Below are 23,534 nucleotides of genomic sequence, written 5' to 3'. Positions count from 1 at the left end.
TCCATCAAAACAGTTCTGCATGGTAACGGTCACCAAGTACAGGCATAAATAGCTTAAGACTCTGGAGAGTGTGGGGGAGGATGCTGTTAGCAATGTCTGAATTCAGCAGACATCTGATTCTACAATATTTTTCAAGGGTTTTAAAATAATTGGGTAAAACCACAAACAGTGGTCTGTGGTATGCACTCCTGCCCTTGGTTTCTAGAATGAGGCTTGATTTCATATGTTCTCAATTCAGCACATTGAACTCATTAATTTCCCCACTAGTCTTTTTATTATTTCTCTCTTCTTTGAAGTAGGAAGTTACACAGCTATAATAATGCTTTAAACCAGATCATAAATATTAAATTTACAAAAACCCTTATTGACACTGGCAAATTTTACCCTAACTGCATCTGTCTAGCAGTAATTTTACAGTTAAAGAGAATGACAGAGTTAAAGAGTGATCTATAAATGTCTTCCTCTGTTTTTTTCTCTCCCACCTTGGTCTGCCTGTCTGTGTTTAAGCCACTTGTGTAAGGAGTTCCTGGACACTTTTCCCCAATTTGAGGTTGTACCACTGGTTTATCTTTGTCATAATTAATCCCTTTTTTTCTGTATAGATTGAACCTAATGCTGTATGTTTCACAGCTACTCTGAACAGGAAGCTGGCCACTTTCCATTATGATGCAATTATTTTTTGTTCTCCCACCATCAATGACTACTGTAATATCTTTTGCAATGGCAATTACTTGGCCCTCCTGGGATAGCTTCTTGGGGTACTGGGAATTTTAATCAAGCACCTATGTTAATTAGAAAATGGTGGAGATGATAGTGGTGCTGATTAAGCACCTTTGAATATCTATCCATTTTGGCAATGGACTGAGTTGAGCTTTTATAAAGATTCAATCTTTTCAGAAAAAAAATAACTTGAGTTTCCTTCCCTTCCGTTCTTTTCTCATGGGTGGGAGTGAAGAGGAGGGGGCTGGCTGAAGGTCTGCAAGCTAACACTATTGGACACATACTATGTGTTGTTATGGGGCCAGGAGCTTTCCATTGGTGCACATGTTTAATCCTTGTCATATCCATGTGGGAAGGTATTATTATCTCTATTTCACAGAGTCTAAAGCTCAGACTTGAGTACACATGAGGAAGACAGTGGGGAGGAGGGCCTTTTCTTATGAACTCCTTTGATTGGTTTGGGAAATATGAGATGATCCACAGTCCAAACTGATGCAAAGAGATACATTATATTATATTACATTTAATAATATAATATTATACATATTAAATTAAGAGAGACTTAATTTTAGAAAGGGACTGAAAACTACATCTACAGTATCAGATACTTCCTCATTCAACAATCATTTACAAGACCCCAAAACATCTGTTGCTTTATCAGACACTAAAGACAAAACAGCGTTATGGTGGTCCCTGGCTGCCATGATCCCTGGCATGACAGGAGTAGTCAGAGGCCCTTGAGTACCTGTAAGAGGTGCCATAATTGGAAATGCATGCAAAGTGCTGTGGGATCTCAAAGAAATGGGTGAATCACTCTGCCTGAAGAAAGTCACCAGAGGCTTTCAAACTGGTAGCATTTGAGTATGGTCTTGAAACAAGGGTAGAACTCAAACCAAAAGAAGTAGGGGGGATGGAAGGAGAACAAATGGGGTGTGCAAAGGCAAATACATCTAGTGTGTGGAGAATGTCAAGTTGTTAGTGTGACTGTGGTGTGTGGAGAAAATGGGGTCCAGAACCAAATCATGAAAATGCTAGGGTTCATGCCAAGAAGCAAGAATGAAATTAATAAAGAAGCACATCTTCAGAGAGGTTTATCACTACTCCAGCATGACCCAGCCAGTGAGTAGTGCAAGGGAATACAAATCCCCTTGGACCTGCCTTCAAAGCCTATCTCTTTCAGACACATTGCTGCCTTTGCTCATGGAAATGCAGTCATTGTTAGTAGCAGAAGCCTCAGAGAAGAGCCAGGCATTGCTTAATGCTCAGACCTGAAGGCCCAGTTCTGGTCCTGAAGCAGAAGAATGAACAAGATGGATAATTCATACTTGGCCTCAGGAAGCAGATACAGAGTGGACACACTCACTAGTCCCCCTACCTCCCTCTGGGAAGGAATAACAGAGGGAAAACTCCTTCTATTAATTGTCTCTCCCGGATTCTGATACTCCAGCAGAAGATAGGCAGGCAGCTGGCAGTGCAGGAGATACCCTAGGTAGAGAGCCTGCCCTGACAAATAGCAAAAGGACTAAGATCTCAAGTCTTGCCCTACTCCCTAGGTCCCTCTTTCCTAGAGACTTAGGCGACTTCCAGATTTCATAGCACAGCCAAGACTAAAGAGTTAATTTAATCGCTGAGGCCCCTTCTTGGATTATTGCAAGGATTTACAGCCCATATTGATTACTGACAGGGCAACCCAACCAAAAGGAGATTCCAAGAGTTGTCTAGAATTGGCATAGATGGATTTAGAAAAACTTTTTCTTTCTCTCCTTCTCCCTTTTTCTTCTCAGTCCTTTGGTGTTGGGTGGTTGCCCTCTGTGGGTAAGGTGATATCTTTAGTTCCGTTTTGTCCTCTTCTCCCCTCCCCAGCTCCTCTTTGCTGAGGAAGTCTTTCTCCTCTGCCATTCTAATGATCTCAGTGCCACACGGGGCCCCGGATGCTGGTGCTGACAGGCTGCTCATTAGTGCCAGGGTGCTGCAGTCAGCTGATGGCACACCAGAGCTCTGCTCCTGACACTTTTTCACAGAGCTGTCACTGGAGTCATGGAACCTGCCAGCTCTGGTTGAACTCAAGCTGTGATACCTCTAGTGCCAATTAGTGCTTTAGTGTCCTGCTTGGCTAGGGAGAAGGCCTTGTCAGTGCTTACAAATAGGAAAATAGGTGGATGTATGGTGGGGTGAGGATATTGGGGAAGAGGAGGGGGAGCACAGGGCTCAGGGCATTGGCCAGGAGAAGAACTCTTATCCAGGTGTCACTTTGCCTCCATCAATTTGGTGCCTTTTAAAACTCCAGAAAAAAAGAAACAGGGCAGCCAAATGTCCACTGGACCTCTTCAAGTAGAAAAGGAGAACTGAGGTGGGAAGGAAGAGATCTGGCAGCTGAGGAAGGTTACTGAGCCCTGTCGGTATGGAGAGTAGGCCACGCAGATGTACCCACTTCACGTTAGGTAAAGAGAAAGGCTTGCAGAACAAGGGCTTGGCTTGGAATCCAACAGACAGAAGGCTCTGCTCTAATTCTGCTCCCAGGGTCTTTATATCACCCTAGGGAAGATCTCTTTTGATCTCTAACCCACCTCAATTCATATATCAGGAGGCAGAGAGAAAGAAGGAAAAAGAGAGAAAGAGAGAACCTGAGAAACACACACACACACACCCCACACATACACACACACACACACACACACACACACACACACACACACAGAGAGAGAGAGAGAGAGAAAGAGGCACAAGAGTGGAACTGAATTTAAAGTACTTTTCTTTTTTCTACCGATTGATTTCTTTCTTTTCCTTTTTCTTTAGTTAACCTATAAGGAATGGCAAATTTTCATATACAGTTGAAATAATCCCCCAGGTGATATCGGGATTGCCTTAGGAAATCGTGGTTGGGAGCCATCCGGGGTTTAGACACAGGAGTACTTGGTACAGCAAGGCACCAAAAGGGCCAGATGCCCACTAGAATGGCCAGATGAAGAGCAGTTGCAATGAGGCAGCCATGACAGCAGAAGGGAGCTCATAGATGACCCACCGTCCAAGTCACCTGTGAGCCTCCTCTCTTCTTGCAAAAGGAAACTTGAAAAGGAGTTTCTTCTTCAAGGACAAGTTGAGTCCTGCCACAGCAAGGTCCCCTCAAGGGGACTTCAGGAAAGGCTTGGAGGTCTTGTGAAGACCAGAGAAAATGTCCTGGAGACTCGCCAGCCGGAAACACTCCAGGTCTCCATGCCAACATCAAAGTGAAGGACAACTTCTCAAGGATCAAGATAGTCTTTGAACTGGGAGAACAGGCATGCCTCTTTGGGGCATTGGCAAATATCAGTGCTTGTTCGCTGAACTGACCAATATTTATTAAACACTCCCTAGGTGCTAGGCATTGTGCTAGAAGGAGAGAATCAAAGAGAAGTGAGATGCAAACTCTGATCTCAAAGAACTCATGGGACAGGGACAATGAAAATAAACTGGAAAGGAGGACATTTCTGTGAACACCTTGCAGGGCTTTGCTGAATATCCCTACCAATATCTCAGTACAACGTGTTATCTAGGTAGCCTAGATGAGGTTTTTATTGTCAGTGTCTTGTTTGATGACAGAAAGGTGAAGGTAAGTGCACCCAAGATGGGAGCTCCATTAGGACACTCAGTGATCCCTGGCTGCAAATGGATAGTGACACCCACAGATAAGTGATGAGACTCACTCCCTCACCTGAGTTTCATTTTGGGCTCTCAGGAATGTGGCAATGTAGGAATCCTAGCCTTGTCTTTAAAGCTCTTACAATCCAACTGAAACTGGCAACATAACAATAAGGCTTTCAGAATGCTTTTCTATGAAGAGTGAGGTCCAACACAGCATCTTTTGGAGTATATTGAAAGAGATCATGCTTCTATTTACATAGTGAAGACTCAGGAGAACCAGACAGCATGAACGTTGTTCTACTGGAGACAGAAAGCTGAGACTTTAAGGGATGTGCTAAAAAACACATTCTTGAAGGTCTAGATGTAGACAAAGGGCAAAGCACAGAGTCATGACACCAGGCACAGTGGGCAGTTGGCTGTCCTGTTCCTTTTTTCTACCTACAGAAGGTTGGGGTTCCACCAACGGTGCCTGTGCACCTAGTATCCTATGCTAGCACTTAGAAGGACTCCGGCTTGGGGTCAATAAGCCTTCATGCAGATGGAGATGGCTCCTGCTAGTGAGAGGAGTGAGATGGGGGCTCTTCCTCCTGAAAAGACCAAGGTCTCTGCAGATGCAAACAACATCTGCCCATCTCAAACCAGTTGTGCTGAGTCAGGGCAGGAATCTTTAAAAAGCTAGCTCACTTTCTCTTTGAATTCTGATAAATTCCTGAAGGGAACTACAAAGGCATAATGCCCATAATAATATATGGAAATTATTCAAACAATCAATGGAAGTGCCAAGAGGTGGCCTTGGAGGTCCTACCTCCCTCTCTGTACTGGACATGGACAGCTGACATTTTCTCTATCTGATATAAAGTGCTACACAGGGCCCTCCATCTCCGTTTCCACCTGATGGTCACTCCTAAGCTGCCCCTATATCAAAGTGTACGAGCCACATCTAAAATAGTCCTTAACATTTCTGTACTCCTTTCCACACAAGGTAGTCAAGACTAGAAATGTGCAATTTAAAGAGGTTTATATAAGTTTATCGCAAGCAGCACACATAAGTGATAATGAAGGAAACAAGGACTTTTAAGAAATGTACAGAACAAACACATCAGTCTGGAGAGAAAAAATGCAATGAAGTCATCAGGGTTGCCAAAAGAGCTTAGCCCTGATCAGCTGTTCATCCAGGGATTTGGCGGGTTTGCATGTAAGAAAGATCTTGATGGAACTGTGATCTACCCTCGAAGAATGACACAGAAGATGACAACAGCACTCTTTCTTTGGAGCCTCCGCTAAGGTGCAGATCTTCCTCTCCAAGGAACACCAAGCCCGTCCTGGCTTATTTAAAATAAGCCTCCTTTAGGAAATACTACTGGGGAAAGATGAAGGCCTGACTGCTGAGGGTCTCCAGCTTCAGTTCATATTGGGCAGCAGCCCAGTGACATCTCTGATCTCCAAATAATCAGTCACTGGGAAATGGCACTCCGGTGAGTTCTGAGGTGATTAGTTATTGCTTGGCATGTCTCATCATTTTGAATCCGGGATAACTAAACTGGACCTGAGATCTGGAAATCACTGTTCATGTAAATTAATCCACAGGTACATTCTGATTGTCCTGCTCGTCTTTCCTTGCTCCATCTTCTGTTTCCATAGCAGCTAAAACCTCAGTAAAATGGGACACCTGGCCCAGGCTCAGGCAAAAGTTCCCTTGGGAAATGAATCTGTTCGATGGTCACAAAAGGGGAAACAAAAGACTCTAACACACAGCCTTGTGAACATCAGCCAGGCAAACCCAAGAGGCTCAAATGTCAGAGGGGAAGACAACAAACAATTGCAAGGAGGGAAGAGAGAATGTGGAAAATAATGAAATTAAAGCAGAAACATTTCAGATGCTGCAAGAGAAAGCCAAAGCATAGAACAACAACAAAAATAACTTATAGGGAAGTTATAGGCATAAAATGGCAGGACAAAAAGGAGATGCATGCAGGAGAAGCGGGGGAAAAAACACCCAGAAAAGGACAAAGAACTGGCCAGATGAGGGAATGAGAAGAGACATCAAACAGAAGACACAGCCTCTTGACATCAGGCACAGGAAGCTTACCCTGATGATAAATGTTCTGCAGACTCCAAAGGCACACACTGGGCTGGCATCCGCCAGCACTGGGGACTCACATCAGGCTGTGATGGATGGTGCACACCGCGGACTTAGCATGCACCTGTCTGAATGGCCCCTCCTTCAGAAGGGCCCAGGGCCATTTTCCATCACTAATGATCTCATGCACAGCTGAAGCTTCCTCCCTGATTTTGGGCCAGTCCACATGTGAGGTCATTTCAAATGGAGAGACTGGCAGACACATGAATAGCTTTCAAAGACCCCTTGTTCAGTTACAGTGTCAAGAATGGTGGCCCAGGACAGCTCCCAGGAAGTCAGGCCACACACAACTGAAAATGTCACGCCTTCTCTGAGAACATCCATCAGGGCCAACTGTCACTGTCTAGAATTTGGTACTTGGGGCCCTTTCATAGTCTTACTCTGATTTATTAAAATGTTGAAGTACAGTGGACACTGTCATGCACAGCCACCTTCAGAAGCAGACGACTTATGCCTCACAGAAGGACCGGCTGCTGGTGGACAGCCCTCGGTGGTCAGCCCCCTGTGTCTCAGGTGAAGAGAGATGCCTGGCCCACAGTACACCTGTTTGGGGATCAGCCTACTTTTGGACTGCTGTGCTGATGTAGAGGACCAGCTCCATCACCTCAGTAAGGGAACCTTCTGAAGGGCAATCCTAGCTTCAGAGCTCCCCGTAGGCTCAGCCGAGATGTCCTACTGCACAAGCCAGCTTCTAACCTGCCCAATTCTGTTTCCCACTTTTCCCTTCCATGGGAGTTGAGACCAAAAGCACCCCCTAATATGCATCTTTCATGCCAATCACACACCTTCATCCATCTGTGCACACCTGCACATATATACATACATAATCACATACACACATTTCACATTAATCAGCAATAAGCAACACAATTAAGGACCACTATTCATGTCTCTGCACAAATATCTTCTTTTCAGAGCCCTTCTCTGAAGAAAGCTCTTGTCATTCTGTCAACACATCCTGTTCTATTTTCTCACCCTTAATACCACCTGTTATATTGCATACTCTTTTTTTTTTTGTCATCTGTCTCATGAGAATGTGAGTTCATGAGTGTGAAAACTTCACCGCTTTGGCTTATTGCTGTAACCCCCAGTGCCTAGAAGAGAGGCTGGACTATTACAAGCACTCAATAAATATTTAAGAATGAAATATTTTTATCTTTCTTGTTCCCAAATAAAAGCTAGCTTAATAATAAATGACATCTTGTCTCAAATTCTAAAGGTTTTAATGTACAATCCATGAAAGCACAAAACAACACTTTGGTCTACATAACATCTGAGCATTCAGATAAAGTAAATTTTTGCAATTTAGTCACACATTAAGTTATATTTGTTCTCTAGGATCAATCGGAGTAAAACAACAACAAAACCACAAAAACAGCTCGTGACCAGATTTTTGGCAAGGCTGCAGAGGCACAGACTTGGAGAGTCTCCTTTTAGGAATATGGCCATTTAAAGCTCTCACCCATCATTATGTGTTTTCTCTATTTTAAAACAACCAGCCGAACAATTGCCACTAAAGCTTCATTCCATCATCAAACAACATGTAAAGTTCACCCAGAACACCTTACCACCATTTCACCCAGAGACAACAGGGATTAATTTCCAAGGGACTGGAGAGATACTGAGGTATGAATTCGGAAATCTTAGAGGGTATGCCTGTTTTGCAGAGAACACATCAACGTTCTCTGCAGAGCCATGAGTAGATTACCATCAAGCCACCAAAAACATAGACTCCTCTGGCGTAGGTATCAGCACCCATAACCTCCTACCAAAGGCCCAAAATTCCCCCATTTATCCTCATGATGCAATGCAACAAACTGTTCTCTTACCTTTGGGGGAGATGTGTCTCCAAGTAACCGTAGGCTCTGGTCTACCAGTTGCTATGCAGGTGAGGCTGATATTGTTCCCTTCGTTAATGGAGATATCTGAAGAAATCTCTACAATTTTGGGAGATACTGTGGAAACAAGACAGAATGAAAATAAAAATCCTCCTGAAACATTTCTTAGTTGTCTTAACATGGTAGTTGGCAGAACAGTCCAAAGAGTAAAATATATGGACTACAGTAAGTTAACGATGAGAAATTAGAGGAATTACCTTAAACATAAAAAAGTCTTACCTTTAATTTAGCTTTGATTTCCTCCTATTTAAACACAAAGTCAGGGAGTCCGAATGGGAATAAATTCTACTGCAACACTGGAATAGCTGTTCTCCTAGCCTCCACCCTCTTCCTGTATCCACTCACCCCCACCCACCTCCAACACATATCCATGAGCCATCCTCCACACTGCATTCAGCGATGTCTTGAAAGAATGCAATTCTGATCATATCACATCTCTGTCTAAACAGCTCCAATGGCTCCCCATGGCCACCTGGTCATAGCCTGACTCCTTCTAGGCATGAGGCCATGCAGAATCAAGCATCAGCCCACCTTTCCATGGCCATCCCCAGTGATCCCACCTCTGCTGACTCCCTTGTTCTCCATCATGCCCTGTCTGGGTATCAAGTATCTGGGTTCATATTGTTCCTTTTATCCTTCCTGGGCAACTCCCAGCCATTCTCGTTGTCATTTTTATTTTGAGACAGGGTTTCACTTTGTCACCCAGGCTGGAGTGCAGTGGTGCAAATATGGCTCACTGAAGCCTTGACCTCCCATGCTCAAACAATCCTACCTCAGTCCAAGTAGCTGGGACTGCAGGCATGTGTCGCCATTCCTTGTTAATTTTTATGTTTATTCTTGTAGAGACAAGGTTTTGCCATGTGCCCAGACTGGTCTCAAACTCCTGAGCTCAAGCAATTCACCAGCCTCAGCCTATCAAAGTGCACGCGCAGCCATCCTTAAGGCCCAAAGCAAATGCCACTTTCTTTGTTGAAACTTTCCCTACCCTCTACACTTCTCTGCCCTTTTGGACATCTCAAATTGACCGCTGCTTCTTCATCCATGTGCCCAGAGCACATTCTACACACCTGGTGGGGAATCAAATTAAACCTCAGTTAGCCATAACATCTCTCTCTCTCTCTCCCCCACCTTCTTTCTCCACTAAATGACTCCCCCTAGGGAGAGAAGGGGTTCATTCTAATAGGTAAAGTTGGAGACAGGATGTCTACTTCCTTTGGTCTTCTATTTTGGAACCTTCTGAAGCTTATATTATGTTGTGCTCCTCCATGTGCTTATTTTGAGAAGCAGCACCCACAAGGACTGGATAGGGCCTGTGGAACATCCAGCCATTGCATGTGTGTGCGTTTCTTTCCGGGGTCCAGTCGTAGAACCTCATTGTTGCTGCACATCTGAGCCTAATTCTCCAGTCTCAGCTTTACCACTAGTAAACACGTGATATTTGGTTCCATGTGTCTACTTATCTGTCTTATGTGTTTTAACATTCAAGTGGATGGAGTAAAGATGTCATTTATTGAGCTCCCAAACTCCAATTCTAGACAGTTATTTCACTATGCTATGGTTATGTGCTTAGCATCACCCACTAAGCCATGAGCTTTCTGATGACCTGAACGATGTGTTACTTATATCTGTATCCACGCTAAGAGCTCAACAAATATTTACAGAATTGAGTGATAATGGTTATTCAAGGGAACCACCTTCCCAACCTGTGTGCAACGTGTCCATAACAACCTCAGAGTTGGGTCATTGGCAGATATTCTTTCAATCCTACTGATGCTGGTTTTGACTTCTTAGTTCTTGGCAAGTTAAGTGTCCCCTCCATCCAGCACTCTTCTGTTTCTTCATGTTATATTCTTTCCTTGAATAAGTATTCCTCAGAGCCACCATGCTGTGCAATTCTAAAGCACACCATCCACTTGGCTTACAATGTGATCGGGCCTGCCGGAGAGCCCAGGGAAGCTGCACGATGACTTTATTGCTTGTTGCGAGGTCAGAGTGGGGCTCTCACACTAAAATCAGACGGGTTTGCAAATTTTAATGCTGGTCTTGCCTCTACTTGAACCATTACTCACTCATTCCTAGTTGTGTTGGATCTTTTCCTTCATGAAAAGGGGGTTTATAAAGATATCTTAGCCTTCTTCCCCTTCTCTCCTTCTCCAGTGTTACCTTCCATGTATGTCCTGCATCCACCCAGTTGAAATGCTCATCCTTAATAAGCGTGTGCTGTACTTATCTGTGCTGCACTGAGCTATCTCCTTATCCCCATGCCCTTGTTGCTGACTTCAGTGCTTACACTCTTCTCTGTGCTTATCCACATCTATTAAAATTGTTCAAGGCCTGAGAGAATTACCACCCCTTTGATAAGGCTGTCCAGATGAACCCGAAGAGGACATGACCTCTCCTTCCTGGGGATTCCACAGCACTGTAGTATCTCCTATATGGCATTTAAAGTAAACTTTTATGTAACACGTTCCCACCTTTCCTTTCATACTATAAATTACATTAACATAAGATATTTAAAAAGATCCTCACTTAACTTTTTAGTTTTTTGCTGTCCTAAATAGGGTATGTTACACAGAGTAAGCAACAGTTAATCATTTTTAGATTTCCATCCTCATTGAGCTTCAGATAGACAGGCAGCGTGTGTGTCTCTGCATATGCACACACACACACACACATACACATACACACTTAATTGCACTCCCATAAGCATTTGGTGGGACAGAAATAATGGAGAGTGGACATGGACAAGGGTTGGAGGAGAGAGAATGCTAGCTCTGCAATCTGGGACTTTTAAGATATAACAATGCAATTTATGGTTGTATCATTTTAAAAGCTACATGGAGCCTTCCAGGACAGAAAGGTAATTGATGAGTTAATGACTGAGCATTTGATTTGCTGACTGCCTGAAAGGTACAAACTTCTAAATTCTCTTAGTTCTGGAATCATTTAAATTGATCATTGCAAAAATAGACACTTTGATGTGTTTTATTCAGAGTTTTAACTAGAGCATTCCCATCTCATGCACCAGCCACCTCCTTCCCCCACCCCCCAACACTAACCCATACATTTGCTGGTCCCTGTCCCTGCTCACTCTTAGCACCCGCACAGCCTTGCTTGCTTCCTGGAGGACAGGCTGCCTGCAGAATGTCTGTGCTGGCCTTGCAGACGTTGCTTCAACTGTGCAGGTACGTAATTTATTGATCTGTAAAGCACTCCGAGATGCTCTGCAAGGGATTATGTCACGCCAACGCCATGCAATAAAATAAAAAATGATGGACTTTGTGAACACAGGGTGATTTAGGGTTTGTAGTTGGAAGTGTGCTTAAAGTACATTTTAAGTGGAAATCAGGCCGGGTAATGAATTACTCTTGCTTTGGAAGGGCTTACTGTGAGTTCATTTTCCTGGCTTCCTACATGATAGCTAATCTGCTAATCATACACTAGAGAACAATGGACAGTCCCCAAGTAGGATAGAAGGTGGTTTGGGCCAGAGCTGTCAGTGCAGTAAGTATATTAAATGAGACAATCGCACCTCATGCTTGGAAGAATCATCTAGAATTGTCTCCCCCCACTAATAATTGGAAAATATCCAACTCATGAGGTAGAAGTTGGAGAAGTGCTTGCTGTCCTTTAAATTCTGCCTAAGAATACAGTTTGAAGGAGGCAAATTGCCCTTGGGTGAGTGAGAAAGACAGATCATTCACGGCATAGAGATGAGGTGGTTTGACTAGGGGAGCAATCCCAATTATCAGAAACAAATTGGCATATGCCTAAGATGCTAAGGGAGTCAAAATATGATTTTCCAGGTGGCAACTTCTAGTACATTGTCAGTATTCAAGACTACTTGAATTGATTAGGGTGCACTGTGGTTTTAGCTAAGCCATCCTCATAAGGAAGCTTCTGATCAAGTATGAGATAGGGCTACTTATATTTTTATATTGTTTCCATGGATACATTCTATATCTGACTTCTCATCACTCAGACTGTTAGAAACATACTAGGATTGTTTTTGCTTATTTTCATTCATTCACTCCTTCTTCAATATTCATTGATCACTTTCCATATGCCAGCATTGTGCCAAGCATTAGAGACATAAACTAAATAAGATACCATCCTTTTCCTCAAGGAGTTCACAGCCTCAAGATATCAAAATAGATGCAGAAGCCTAATATTCTAATGTATGGTGACACAGAATGGTGAATCAGGTGTTATGGAGACACAGAGGATACACATCTAAGCCAACCTTGACATGGATGTCACAAGAGGCTTCTTAGATATGTGATGCCTAAGTTAAGCCCTAGGAGTAAGTAAAAATTAATCATATCTGGAGAGAAAATGAGGAAAGATATCCTAGGCAAAGGAGACAACATAAGGCAAGCACTATTAGTAAGACATTTTGTGGCCAGGCACAACTGTTAATGGAAGAAGTCTACTTTAGAGGAGTAGTCCCCAACCTGGTTGGCACCAGGGACAGGTTTCATGGAAGATAATTTTTTCCATGAACTGGGGATGCGGGAAGGAATGGTTTCAGGATGATTCAAGCACATTACATTTATTATGCATTGTATTTATATTATTATTACATTGTAATGTTGTAACATATAATGAAATAATTATACAACTCACCATAATGTAGGATCAGTGGAAACCCTGAACTTGTTTTCCTGCAACTAGGGGGTCCCAGCTGGGGGTGATGGGAGATAGTGACAGACCATCAGGCATTAGATTTTCACAAGGAGTGCACAACCTAGATCCCTCGCATGGGCAGTTCACAATAAGGGTTCCTGCTCCTACCTAATGCTGCCACTGATCTGACAGGAGGCAGAGCTCAGGCGGTATTGCCAGCAATGGGGAGTGGCTGTAAATACAAAAGAAGCTTCACTCACTCACCCACCAGCTGCTCACCTCCTGCTGTGTGGCCTGGTTCCTAACAGGGCACAGAGCAGTATCGGTATGTGGCCTGAGGTTTGGAGACCCTTGCTTTAGAAGCTGGGCCAAAAGTCATCCAATGAACATTTTGTGAACACCTACTGTTACACAATGGTGTGCTAGGTATATGAAGGACATGCAGACATATACCAATTTACCTGGCCCTCTATGAACTTACAATCTGTTTGGGGAAACAGGGCATGAAAACATTCCAGAGAGTTGAATAACAAGGCAAAATATGTTCGAAAATTGTGTATGATTGAATGTGAATGAACAGTACAAACTTTAAGTGCTATGAGTTACTAGGAGGGAGGATAACAGCTAGCGAGAGTTCCAGAGATGGCTTCACCTCAAATTGGAGTTTACTTTAGGTCTCAATAAATGAGAAACAGGTATCTATGCAGAAAAAGTGAAGCTGTTTCAAATGGGACAGAATTGCATGGGCACAGATGGGAAGGCAGAAATCCACAAACTGAAGAAATACAATGTCTATTGACTACAAGAGGCAACGCAGAGCAGGGGCTGAGATTCGGCTCTACTATGTTCTAACTGGGCAACCTTGGCCAAGTTACTTCACCTGCCTGTGTCTTGCTCTCCACATTTATAAAATGGAGCTAATAACTGTCTGAACCTCATAAAGACTGTTTCAAAGACATAGGAGTAAGTTATGAAACGCATTGAGAACAGTTTCTGGCAACGTGAAGTGCTCAGTGAGTGAGTTTTAATATTGTATGTGCTTGGCAAACACATATATGCAGTGTCAACACAGAATGGACAGTCCATAAATTTTGACAGAATCAATGAAAAATGGGATACAAGATCATGAAGTGAATGAGAGCCAGATGATGGAAGGGCCTGAACGCCTAGTGCCTAGCTTTTAGCTCTATCCTACAGGCAGTGACACGCATTTGAATTTTTTTAAAAGAAATGTCGTAATTTTTAAAAAATTTATTTTAAGAAAAAGAATCTGTTAACATTGTGTCAGATAGAGTAAAATAGACAGAAACTGGAGTCACAGAAATCAATCGACAGTGATGTTCAAAGCCTGGATTAAACTGTTGGCTCTGAAAAGATGAAAAGCAAGGGATGGATTGGAGAGCCATGCCCAGGAAAAATGCACAAATGGTTGCTAGGAGGACGACCAGGGAGATGGGGTCAAGCAGGAATGCCGTTCTGTTAAGTAGCATCTGGATGGCTGCACAGGGAGACCCCTAGACCTTCTAGGGGGAACTACTTTTGGGGAGAACATTAGTGTGATTCTGTCTTAGACTTGCTGATGGTGAGATGATGAGGGACATCCAGGAAGAATATTACTATTATGTTAGCAGTTGGAATCAGAGGATCGGAGGTCTGGGCAAGATCCCAGTTTCAGAATCCACATGAAAGGTAAAGAGCAGAGGGGTAAGAACTGACGTGCCAATAGTAACTTAGACCTGCTATGAGTGGAAGAGTCCTTTGAAAAGGTCATTGGCTTTTACCCACAGGCATGTATGTGGTGCCTCCTGGCTTCTGAGAGCTGAATCTAGAAAATATACCAATTATAGAAACAGAAAGACCAAGGAGTGGTTAGGATATGTTTAGGAAGAAAGACAGAAGCCAAGGGAGCCATGCTGTTTGGATACAGTTCCATGTTTAATACATTATGTTAATGTTTAATCTGGCTCTTATTGAATTTTAATTCAAATGTGTAAATAATTAAATAAGATAATTATTAAAACAGTATTCTGAGGAACTTCCCTACTCTTGGTTTAGCTTCCACTGCCCAGGTGTTGAGTTTTAATAATTATGTCATTAATAAATAGCAATTTGCTGTTTTTAGCACACAGTGGATATCCTATTAAATCCAAATTAGGATGCTTTATTAAGCACTGTGCAGTCCTGTGGGGCTGAGAATGCACATAAGCCACTTGGACCAGGTAACTGCACAGCACATGCAGATCTACAGATCCCAGATGGCTTCCTTGGCTGGCAGTGGGGGTTCCCCTCCTGCCTCTCCTCTGTCTTGAAGATTGGAGATGCCCACATCTCCTCCGGGCAGTTCTCACAGCAAGGGCTGCTTCACTGCTAAGGCCTCTTTAGGGACCTTTGTCTTTACAGAATTAATGGGACAAATCTGGAGTGCTCTTAACCTTTCTGGCTTCCAGACCACGTGCAGAGACACTAAGGCCTATGAGAACAGCCTGGTGCATGAATGTCCAACCCAGATTGGAAAGCTTGGAAAAATCCATCTTTTCCCAAGGGCCACTGTGTACCCAAGCAAAGCCTAGGCACAGTTGAGTGCTTCAGGTGGGATTCAGGCTGTGGCAAATGTGCTTGGTTAGGACTTCCCTTCTCTTATCCAGACTGAACGGAGAAATGAATCTGTCACGGAGCATGAAGGCAAACTCCTTCTTTGGTATCAAAGGCCCTGCACACTCTGGATGCCGCCTCCCTCTCCATGCTCTTCCCACAGCATTCTCCTTTCCTCATCCTGCTGGCCACCTGTCCTCTTCAAATGCCTCAAGCCCACCTTTGACTCCATCCTTCACACTTGCCTTTCTCCTGCTACTCACACTGGTTCTGTCTAATTATTTCAATTTCAGCTCCTCACAGAAGCCTTCCTCAAACCCCCTTTCTACAAGAGAACCCCCAGCCTGCCTGGCTTGCTACAGAACTGTCTGCCTCTCCTAAGTACAATGTAAGCTCCACTGGTGTCTCGTTCACTGAAAATGGTCATCACATATCATAATGCCTGGCATCGTTTGTGCAACAATTTTTCTGAGTGAATGAATTACGGTGTTCTATCAAGGCTGTATGCAAATGCAAACAAATTGAAATGACTGAATTTCCTCAAGATCTTTAAATTGCCCCCAAGGACTGTAAGTGAACATAATGATGTTGATAATTACCATTTATTAAATACCTGCTGTATAACAGGTGTTTGGATATATTACCTTTATTTTATTTTTCACCGTATGAACCCCACAAATAGATATTCTCTCTAAGGCAACCAACTGCCCAGGTCTACCTGGAATTGGAGGGTTTCTTGAGACATAAAACTTTCACTGCTGAAACCAAAAGCATTTCAGGCAAATGGGGATGCATTGGTCATCCTAATTAGTTCCCACACTTTACAGATGAGGATACTGATACTCAGAGGAGTCAAGGAACTTGTTCAAGGACATATAGCTGAAAATTGCAGTGTTTTTTTTGTTGCTGTTGCTATTGTTTGTTTTTTGAGATGGAGTCTCATTCTATTGCACAGGCTGGAGTGCAGTGGTGCGATCTAGGCTCACTGCAAGCTCCACCTCCCAGGTTCACGCCATTCTCCTGCCTCAACCTCCCGAGTATCTGGGACTACAGACGCCTGCCACCAAGCCCAGCTAATTTTTTTGTGTGTGTTATTTTTAGTAGAGACGGGGTTTCACCGTGTTAGCCAGGATGGTCTCGATCTCCTGACCTCGTGATCTGCCCGCCTCAGCCTCCCAAAGTGCTGGGATTACAGGCATGTGCCACCGCGCAGTGTTTTTTCAAATGGAAATAATATGGGTTAGAAAAATAACAAATGCACATGGAATCATGGGAATATACAGGAAGATCCCTAAGGTCTCTTTTGATAAAAAAAGAACCCTAAGCTTCATCTCAGAAGCCGAGGTTTTAAGCCCACACCCCACAGTTACTAGCTGTATAAGTGCATGGCAATCATTAGAGTCTCTGATTGTATTCATTATATATCAATACCTATCTTTTCTCCTCAAAATAGATGTTCTGTGGATCAGATTAAAATGTTAAGAAGTCACTTTTTATACATAAAGCATTCATCAAATGTCCTTTCTTAGTGTTACTAAAAATGTGTACCTCTAGAGACCAATACGAAGAGAAATAGAGATTTTTAGTGCAGTAGGGGGCTGTTTTGGTTTGGACATTGGGATGGACCACACGCCCTGCTGATGTGCTCAAGGTTTGAGGATAAACAGCATCTTTAAATGAGGACTCAGGCCCCAGGCCAGGGTGTGCTGTGCAACAGGACCCCATTCTTTTGTCAGCAATGTGCTTGCTGCCATCATTTTCAAGAAGGGAAGGGTCACATTACAGACATTCAGAATTCCAAATGAGAGCTTGAAAATGTAGAAAGCTCCTTAATGGCATAACCTCGGTGGATTATTATTCTCTTCACCAGAACCCTTTTGTCATTTGTTACATCTCATTCCTTCTCTCACCCTCCATAGTAAAACCATTCATGTTGGCTAGAAAACCCTGAAGCTCTAGGGAAAAAACCTAGTGATTTTTTCAGGATTAGTCATAAACCAGTGGTTCTGAAGATTGGAACTTGTTCCTTTCAGGATCCACTGAAATGTGGAAGGAAGTCTTTATGAGCTCTGCCTCTTGACCGAGTTTTAGTCATTCCTGATGGAGACATAAGAGAGTGAAGTCCATACCATTCTTTCCTTATTCCATGCCTCTTGGCTTTGGGGCATAATGGTAAAAATTGAATTTCACAGCAACTACATGTAATCATAAGTGCCCTATTATGTGGGTCACATCTAAGAAATTACTAAGAAGTGTCTCTTCATCAATTTTTTAACATGGAAACATAAGAGATGTATCGGTGATCATGAATGTGGACCTGCCATCCAGGCAGGGCCATCTGTTTCCCAGCTGTGCGTGTTTTCCATGTACAGCAGTGCATGCTTTGGGTTGGGCCTATATGACTGGCTTTATTGCCCTTCACCACCAGGCCTCTCTCTTTAGGGACCAGTTCACGAAGGGAGGATAGATGGGGTGGGAAGAAAAGAAACACCGAACACCTTCTATTCTGAGCACTTTGCCAGGTGTTCCACATTTGCTGCTCCCTTGTAAATCCTCACCGTAACTCCTAAGGCATGATTCCCCACCGTGTAGTCGAGAAACCGAAGCTTGGAGAGGTTACACAACTAACCCAAAACCATCATGGAGAATGTCAGACACACTGCAGATTCTCTAATAAGGTGTCCCTGAAAACTGACAGCCAAAATGTATACAAGCCAAAGATCCTCAAAACGTGAAATAACGTCACAACGAGAAAGGATCAATTAATCTAATTCATTACATAATTTCGTGAGGAAGAGAACAGAAGTAAAAACAGAGGAAATATGACTTTTTAATATTATTCCTCATGGGAGAAAACTAATATTTGTTGAAGACCTAATAAGGGCTTCCCATATACTCTCCCTTTTCATCCAGGAATCTGAGGTTTTACCCTGCTAATGATGTGCTCGAAGCCACTGAGCTAGAAAGTGGCTGTTCTCAGACCCAAGCTCTTCCTACAGGGATTTGGGATCAAATAAAATATGTAGGTATAATTGAAAGCACTTAGTGAATTACTAATCACTCTGCAAATGAATGCTATTGTGATTGAGATAATTCAGAGTTCAATCAATTAGTGGTAAACAGCATAATTGTTTGCCGTAAAAACCAACCCTGATGTGCTGACCAGGATTTATTTATAGTGCTCAGCAACATCTCCTGACATGCATGGTTTCTTCACATCCATCCTCTCCTCAGAGCCAGGGGCTGGCAAGAGATTTCTGACATCACTGTTTCTAATTTCTTCTCACCAGGAATTGTCTATTCCTGTAGTTCCCAACCGCCATAGCCTTGCCATAGCCTTTGAGGCTCAACCGCAAGGCCTCGTTAAGCTGTGTCTTTCGCTCTTTTGGCATCTGGCACCTTACTGTGACTTTCCTTTCCCAAAGCAAGAATGCAGCTGATGTTCATGAAACTCAAGTGACCAGATACTGTAAGCTGTGCAATGGTGACTGCCACTTCTATCATATACCAGACTCCATTAGTTGCTTCTCTCCCCTAGACAGACTTTTTCCACAGTCTCCAAAAGATCTTCATAGAAATGGAACAAGACCCCATTCCATTAGGCTTAGAAAACTCATGGGTAGAGGGTGCCACTGGCAGCTCCAGCCTCAATTAGAGGGACACTCTAGGTACACACACTTCTGTTCTAGTTCTAAGGACTTCAACCTCTGTAATCCCACTGCCTTTTCAATAGGGGTCATTTGTCTGCAAAATCAGGAAGATGTTAGCTAACTCTGCCCCTTGGATGCGCTTGCTTCTGTTCAGAAACCCACTTCATAGAGAGAAAAAACATTTTGCTATAATAGTCTGTGCCATTACTCTACCCTGGGATGAAGTTTGTATTTCTACATCTTGATATCATACAGGTAAACAAATATGTAAATATGTATGTATAGGTCATGGTAACCTCTTAGACTCTGAGCCATGATTCTGCTAATGTTCTCCTCTTGCCCTTAAGAGATACTCAGGTAATAATCATTCCTCTCTCCTAGGCTGCCTCACTCAGGTCAAATGGAGGTCAACCAGATAAAGACTAAGCCCCTGTCCCCAGGTAGTCACCGCTCTCGGCTCTCAGCTCTGCAGAAACCTGCATTTCTGAGCTGTCAATCTGCTGGCTGCCAACAGCGCCAAGCTCACTTACATTCTCAGCTGCCTTCATGGCGTCATCGGCACTTTAATTCTTAATTGCCTAAAAGCACTGGTAGTTATGCACTCAAACACAAGCTATAAAACTGTATGCAGCAGGGAATTATGCTGACTGCAGTAAGAAGGCTGTGGTGAAGTCCCCACCACACCTCACCCCGTGACTGCAGTAAAGTGCAAATAATTCCAGAGATTTTTCTCTTGTTCTCCAAATAACTGCACAGTTGAGTTCAGCAAAGGAGGGTCATTAGCCCGGAGAAGAGTTTCTGCCTCTCTCTAGCGCTACAGTCCCAATATTGCTCATGCCAGAATTAAAACTTGAGTTGTTCCTACACTCCTTGTGACCACCGTCTTAGGGAATAACTAGGCAGCTGTGAGGCAGATACATCTCATTATCCGACCTTGAATCTTGAATCCTGGGAGGTGGTCCCACTGCTGTCAAAGGAAACTCATCCGTTGATTTTGTGTTCCAAGACCTTATTGCCACTAAATCCCTCATAAAGGTTATGGCTGGTGAACAGATCAAGGCGAAGCTCCTTCCCCTTTAGCATGAGGGGTAGAGACACAGGTCTGTCTGTTTTAAACTACAAGTTCTCAGCAAGAGCGGCAGCTCTGTTAATCCCCCTGTGAAATGTCACAGTGCTGGAGCGAGTGAGGCAGTGCAGTTGGGGAAAGAGAGAAGTTTCAACATGACTTCTTGTTAATACAAAGCTTGTCAAACACATCACCTAGAAATACTGAATGTCTTTATTAGATTCCTTTATCTCCCCCCGAGATTGGAGGGACGCAACCAGTTGCTTCTCAGTAGACATGTCATCATCCAGAAACTAATTAAAGGCTACAGAGGAAGCTAGGTCTCTCACACTTGGGAGAACAAAATGCATTAGCAACACAAGTAAAAAAAAAATTACAAGTGAACTTTATATCAAAAAGGGCAAGTTGGGAATTTGACAATAACTCTTCTTTCTCCCTCACCAGTTCCCAGCAGGAGAAAACAGGCCCATCAGGATGTCAATGAATCTTGACACAAGGCCATCTGCTCCCCGGTATCACTCAGGAAGGAATTTCTCCCCTATCTATGGATACAGAGAGGAAGAGGTCACCTGACCACTTACTATGAGAAATGCAATTGTGTGGGTTTTATGCCAGCGTCTTCTCTTGCTATTGAGAACTGTAAAAGATGTATGCCACTGAACAGCGTTCATTTACCTCTGCACATCAAAGAGCCTGACCACCCAATCCAAAATATGTCCAATTACAGAAAAGCATATAGAAGCAAACGTTGTGCCTCAAAACTAACAAAAATTCAGAACCTGAGACCCTTCGTATCTTTAACCATGTAATAAACCTCCTCCATATGAATTAGGTGAACTGCATTCTATGTACCATGCTTTGCAGTCACCAAACATCCCTACCTGTGGTGTCACGCCTTTCTTAGATTTCTCCTGCTGATGTTTCATGATCTTTTATGTTTCATTAATCATAGCTGTCCACATAACATAATTTAAAAACCCATGCTTTGTCATTCAAGGCCCTCTCCCATTTAGCACTCTAGCCACCCTAGACTGTGACTGTTCTACCAAAGAATTCACTGCCACTTTCCGTACTTCCTGCCTTGGTTGATGATGTTTATCTTGTCTTACAAGATGCTTGCTTTTCAGGTCTACATGTCTGAAACATTGCTTATCATTTAGTCCTAGCTAAACACACCTTGTCTTCCACTAGGGCCTTATTAGATATTGGCTGGATGGCTGATATTAAATGAGTGAATGAATTCAAAAGTTCAAAAGTTTGCCAACTCTGTCCACCCACAGAATAAATTTTAAAGTACGTGTCCTGATAAATTAGGCCGTCCTCCTTCCCCACTTACCTTCTAGTCTTCTCTCTAATTATGCTTGATAAATATCACACATTGGTCTCTATCTGAATGGATTAATATTCAGTAAGGGCTCTATGCAAATCTGCAGAATATGACCATAGCCAAGAACTCAGACTAGGGAGCCAAGTAGACTCAGGCTCCAATCCTGAATCTACTATCTACTAGCCATAGTTTTTCAAAGTTTTTACTGTAGTAAAATGTATCTATCATTTATCATTTTGGCCACTTTTAAGTATACAGTTTAGTCGTATTCAACACATTTATAAGCGCAGGTGCAGTGTCTCACACCTGTAATCTCAGCACATTGGGAGGCTGAGGTGGGAGGATGGCTTGAGCTTAGGAATTTGAGATCACCCTGGGTAATATAGCGACACCACCATCTTTCCAAAAAAATTTTTAAAACTTAGCTGTTTATGCTGGCATGATCCTGTAGATCCAGCTACTCAGGAGGCTGGATCACTTTAGCTCAGGAAGTTGAGGCTGCAGTGAGCCAAGACTGCACCACTGCACCCCAGAAAGGGCATCATGGAAAGACCTTGTCTCTCAAATAAATAAGTAATAAATGTATAAACAGACATATGTTTCAGAAAGTTATTTAATTTCTCAGTGTCCTGTTTTCAAAATGCAAATAATAACAATACTTTTACACTGTTGGTGGGATCGTAAACTAGTTCAACCATTGTGGAAGTCAGGGTGGCGATTCCTCAGGGATCTAGAACTAGAAATACCATTTGACCCAGCCATCCCGTTACTGGGTATATACCCAAAGGAATATAAATCTTGCTGCTATAAAGACACATGCACACGTATGTTTACTGCGGCACTACTCACAATAGCAAAGACTTGGAACCAATCCAAATGTCCAACAATGATGGACTGGATGAAGAAAATGTGGCACATATACACCATGGAATACTATGCAGCCATAAAAAATGATGAGTTCATGTCCTTTGTAGGGACATGGATGAAGCTGGAAACCATCATTCTCAGCAAGCTATCACAAGGACAAAAAACCAAACACTGCATGTTCTCACTCGTAGGTGGGAATTGAACAATGAGAACACATGGACACAGGAAGGGGAACATCACACACCAGGGCCTGTTGTGGGGTGGGGGGAGGGGGGAGGGATAGCATTAGGAGATATACCTAATGTCAATGATGAGTTAATGGGTGCAGCACACCAACAAGGCACATGTATATGTGCACATGTACCCTAGAACTTAAAGTATAATAAAAAAAATTAAAAATCAATAAAAATCTCTTTCAAAATTAAAAAAAAACCTAATAGGGTGGTTATGATAAATGGTAATTTAGATGATTTACATAGTACTCAGGACATGTTAAAAGATCAAAAATAGAATTACACACACAAATATGCACTCACCAATCCAAGTATTAACAGAATCATTTTCCCCAATCTCTGTGTAACCAAATCCCAGGAGGTACATCTTACCAAATCTAACGCCCAATTCCCTGTCCTCAATATAATTTAATCTTTCAGCAGTACTTGAGCAGATCTACCCTTCCATCTTTGGGTTGATGCTATCACACTGTCCTTATTCTCTACTTACCTTACTGGCTACTCCTCCTTAATGTCAAACTCTAAATGCTGACATGATCTATTTCATGACCATCAGCCCTGTTCTTTAACTAAAACTCCCTTCCATCCCATCTGTGGCTTAACTGCTATCAGATACCCATGGTTTCCAAATTCATGCCATCAGCCTTAACCTCCCTTAGAGCTTCACTCTCACAGGCCAAAAACTGGATTCGATGCTTTTTATTTTCTTTTTTCTCTTGGCTTTTATGTCAGCTTCAGGGAGTACATGTGCAGGTTTGTTAATTGGGTAAATTGTGAGTTTACATGGGTAAATT

General features: G+C 42.9%; 1 protein-coding gene across 10 annotated transcripts in view; it reads right to left on the bottom strand.

Moving 5' to 3' along the window:
• NTM (neurotrimin) overlaps positions 1-23,534 on the bottom strand; it is a 973,658-nt gene that overhangs the window by 121,352 nt on the left and 828,772 nt on the right. For all 10 annotated transcript variants that reach the window (XM_019037288.4, XM_055356411.2, XM_019037289.4 and 7 more), the window contains one exon: positions 8,311-8,436. In XM_019037288.4, the coding sequence (XP_018892833.1) occupies positions 8,311-8,436 (126 nt within the window). The remainder of the gene's footprint in view (positions 1-8,310; positions 8,437-23,534) is intronic.

The sequence above is a fragment of the Gorilla gorilla genome, chromosome 9 (assembly GCF_029281585.2).
Source record: "Gorilla gorilla gorilla isolate KB3781 chromosome 9, NHGRI_mGorGor1-v2.1_pri, whole genome shotgun sequence".
In the NCBI taxonomy this organism is placed as follows: Eukaryota; Metazoa; Chordata; class Mammalia; order Primates; family Hominidae; genus Gorilla; species Gorilla gorilla.
The sequence above is the reverse complement of the archived record's forward strand: the minus strand, read 5'-3'. Positions and strand labels throughout refer to the sequence as shown.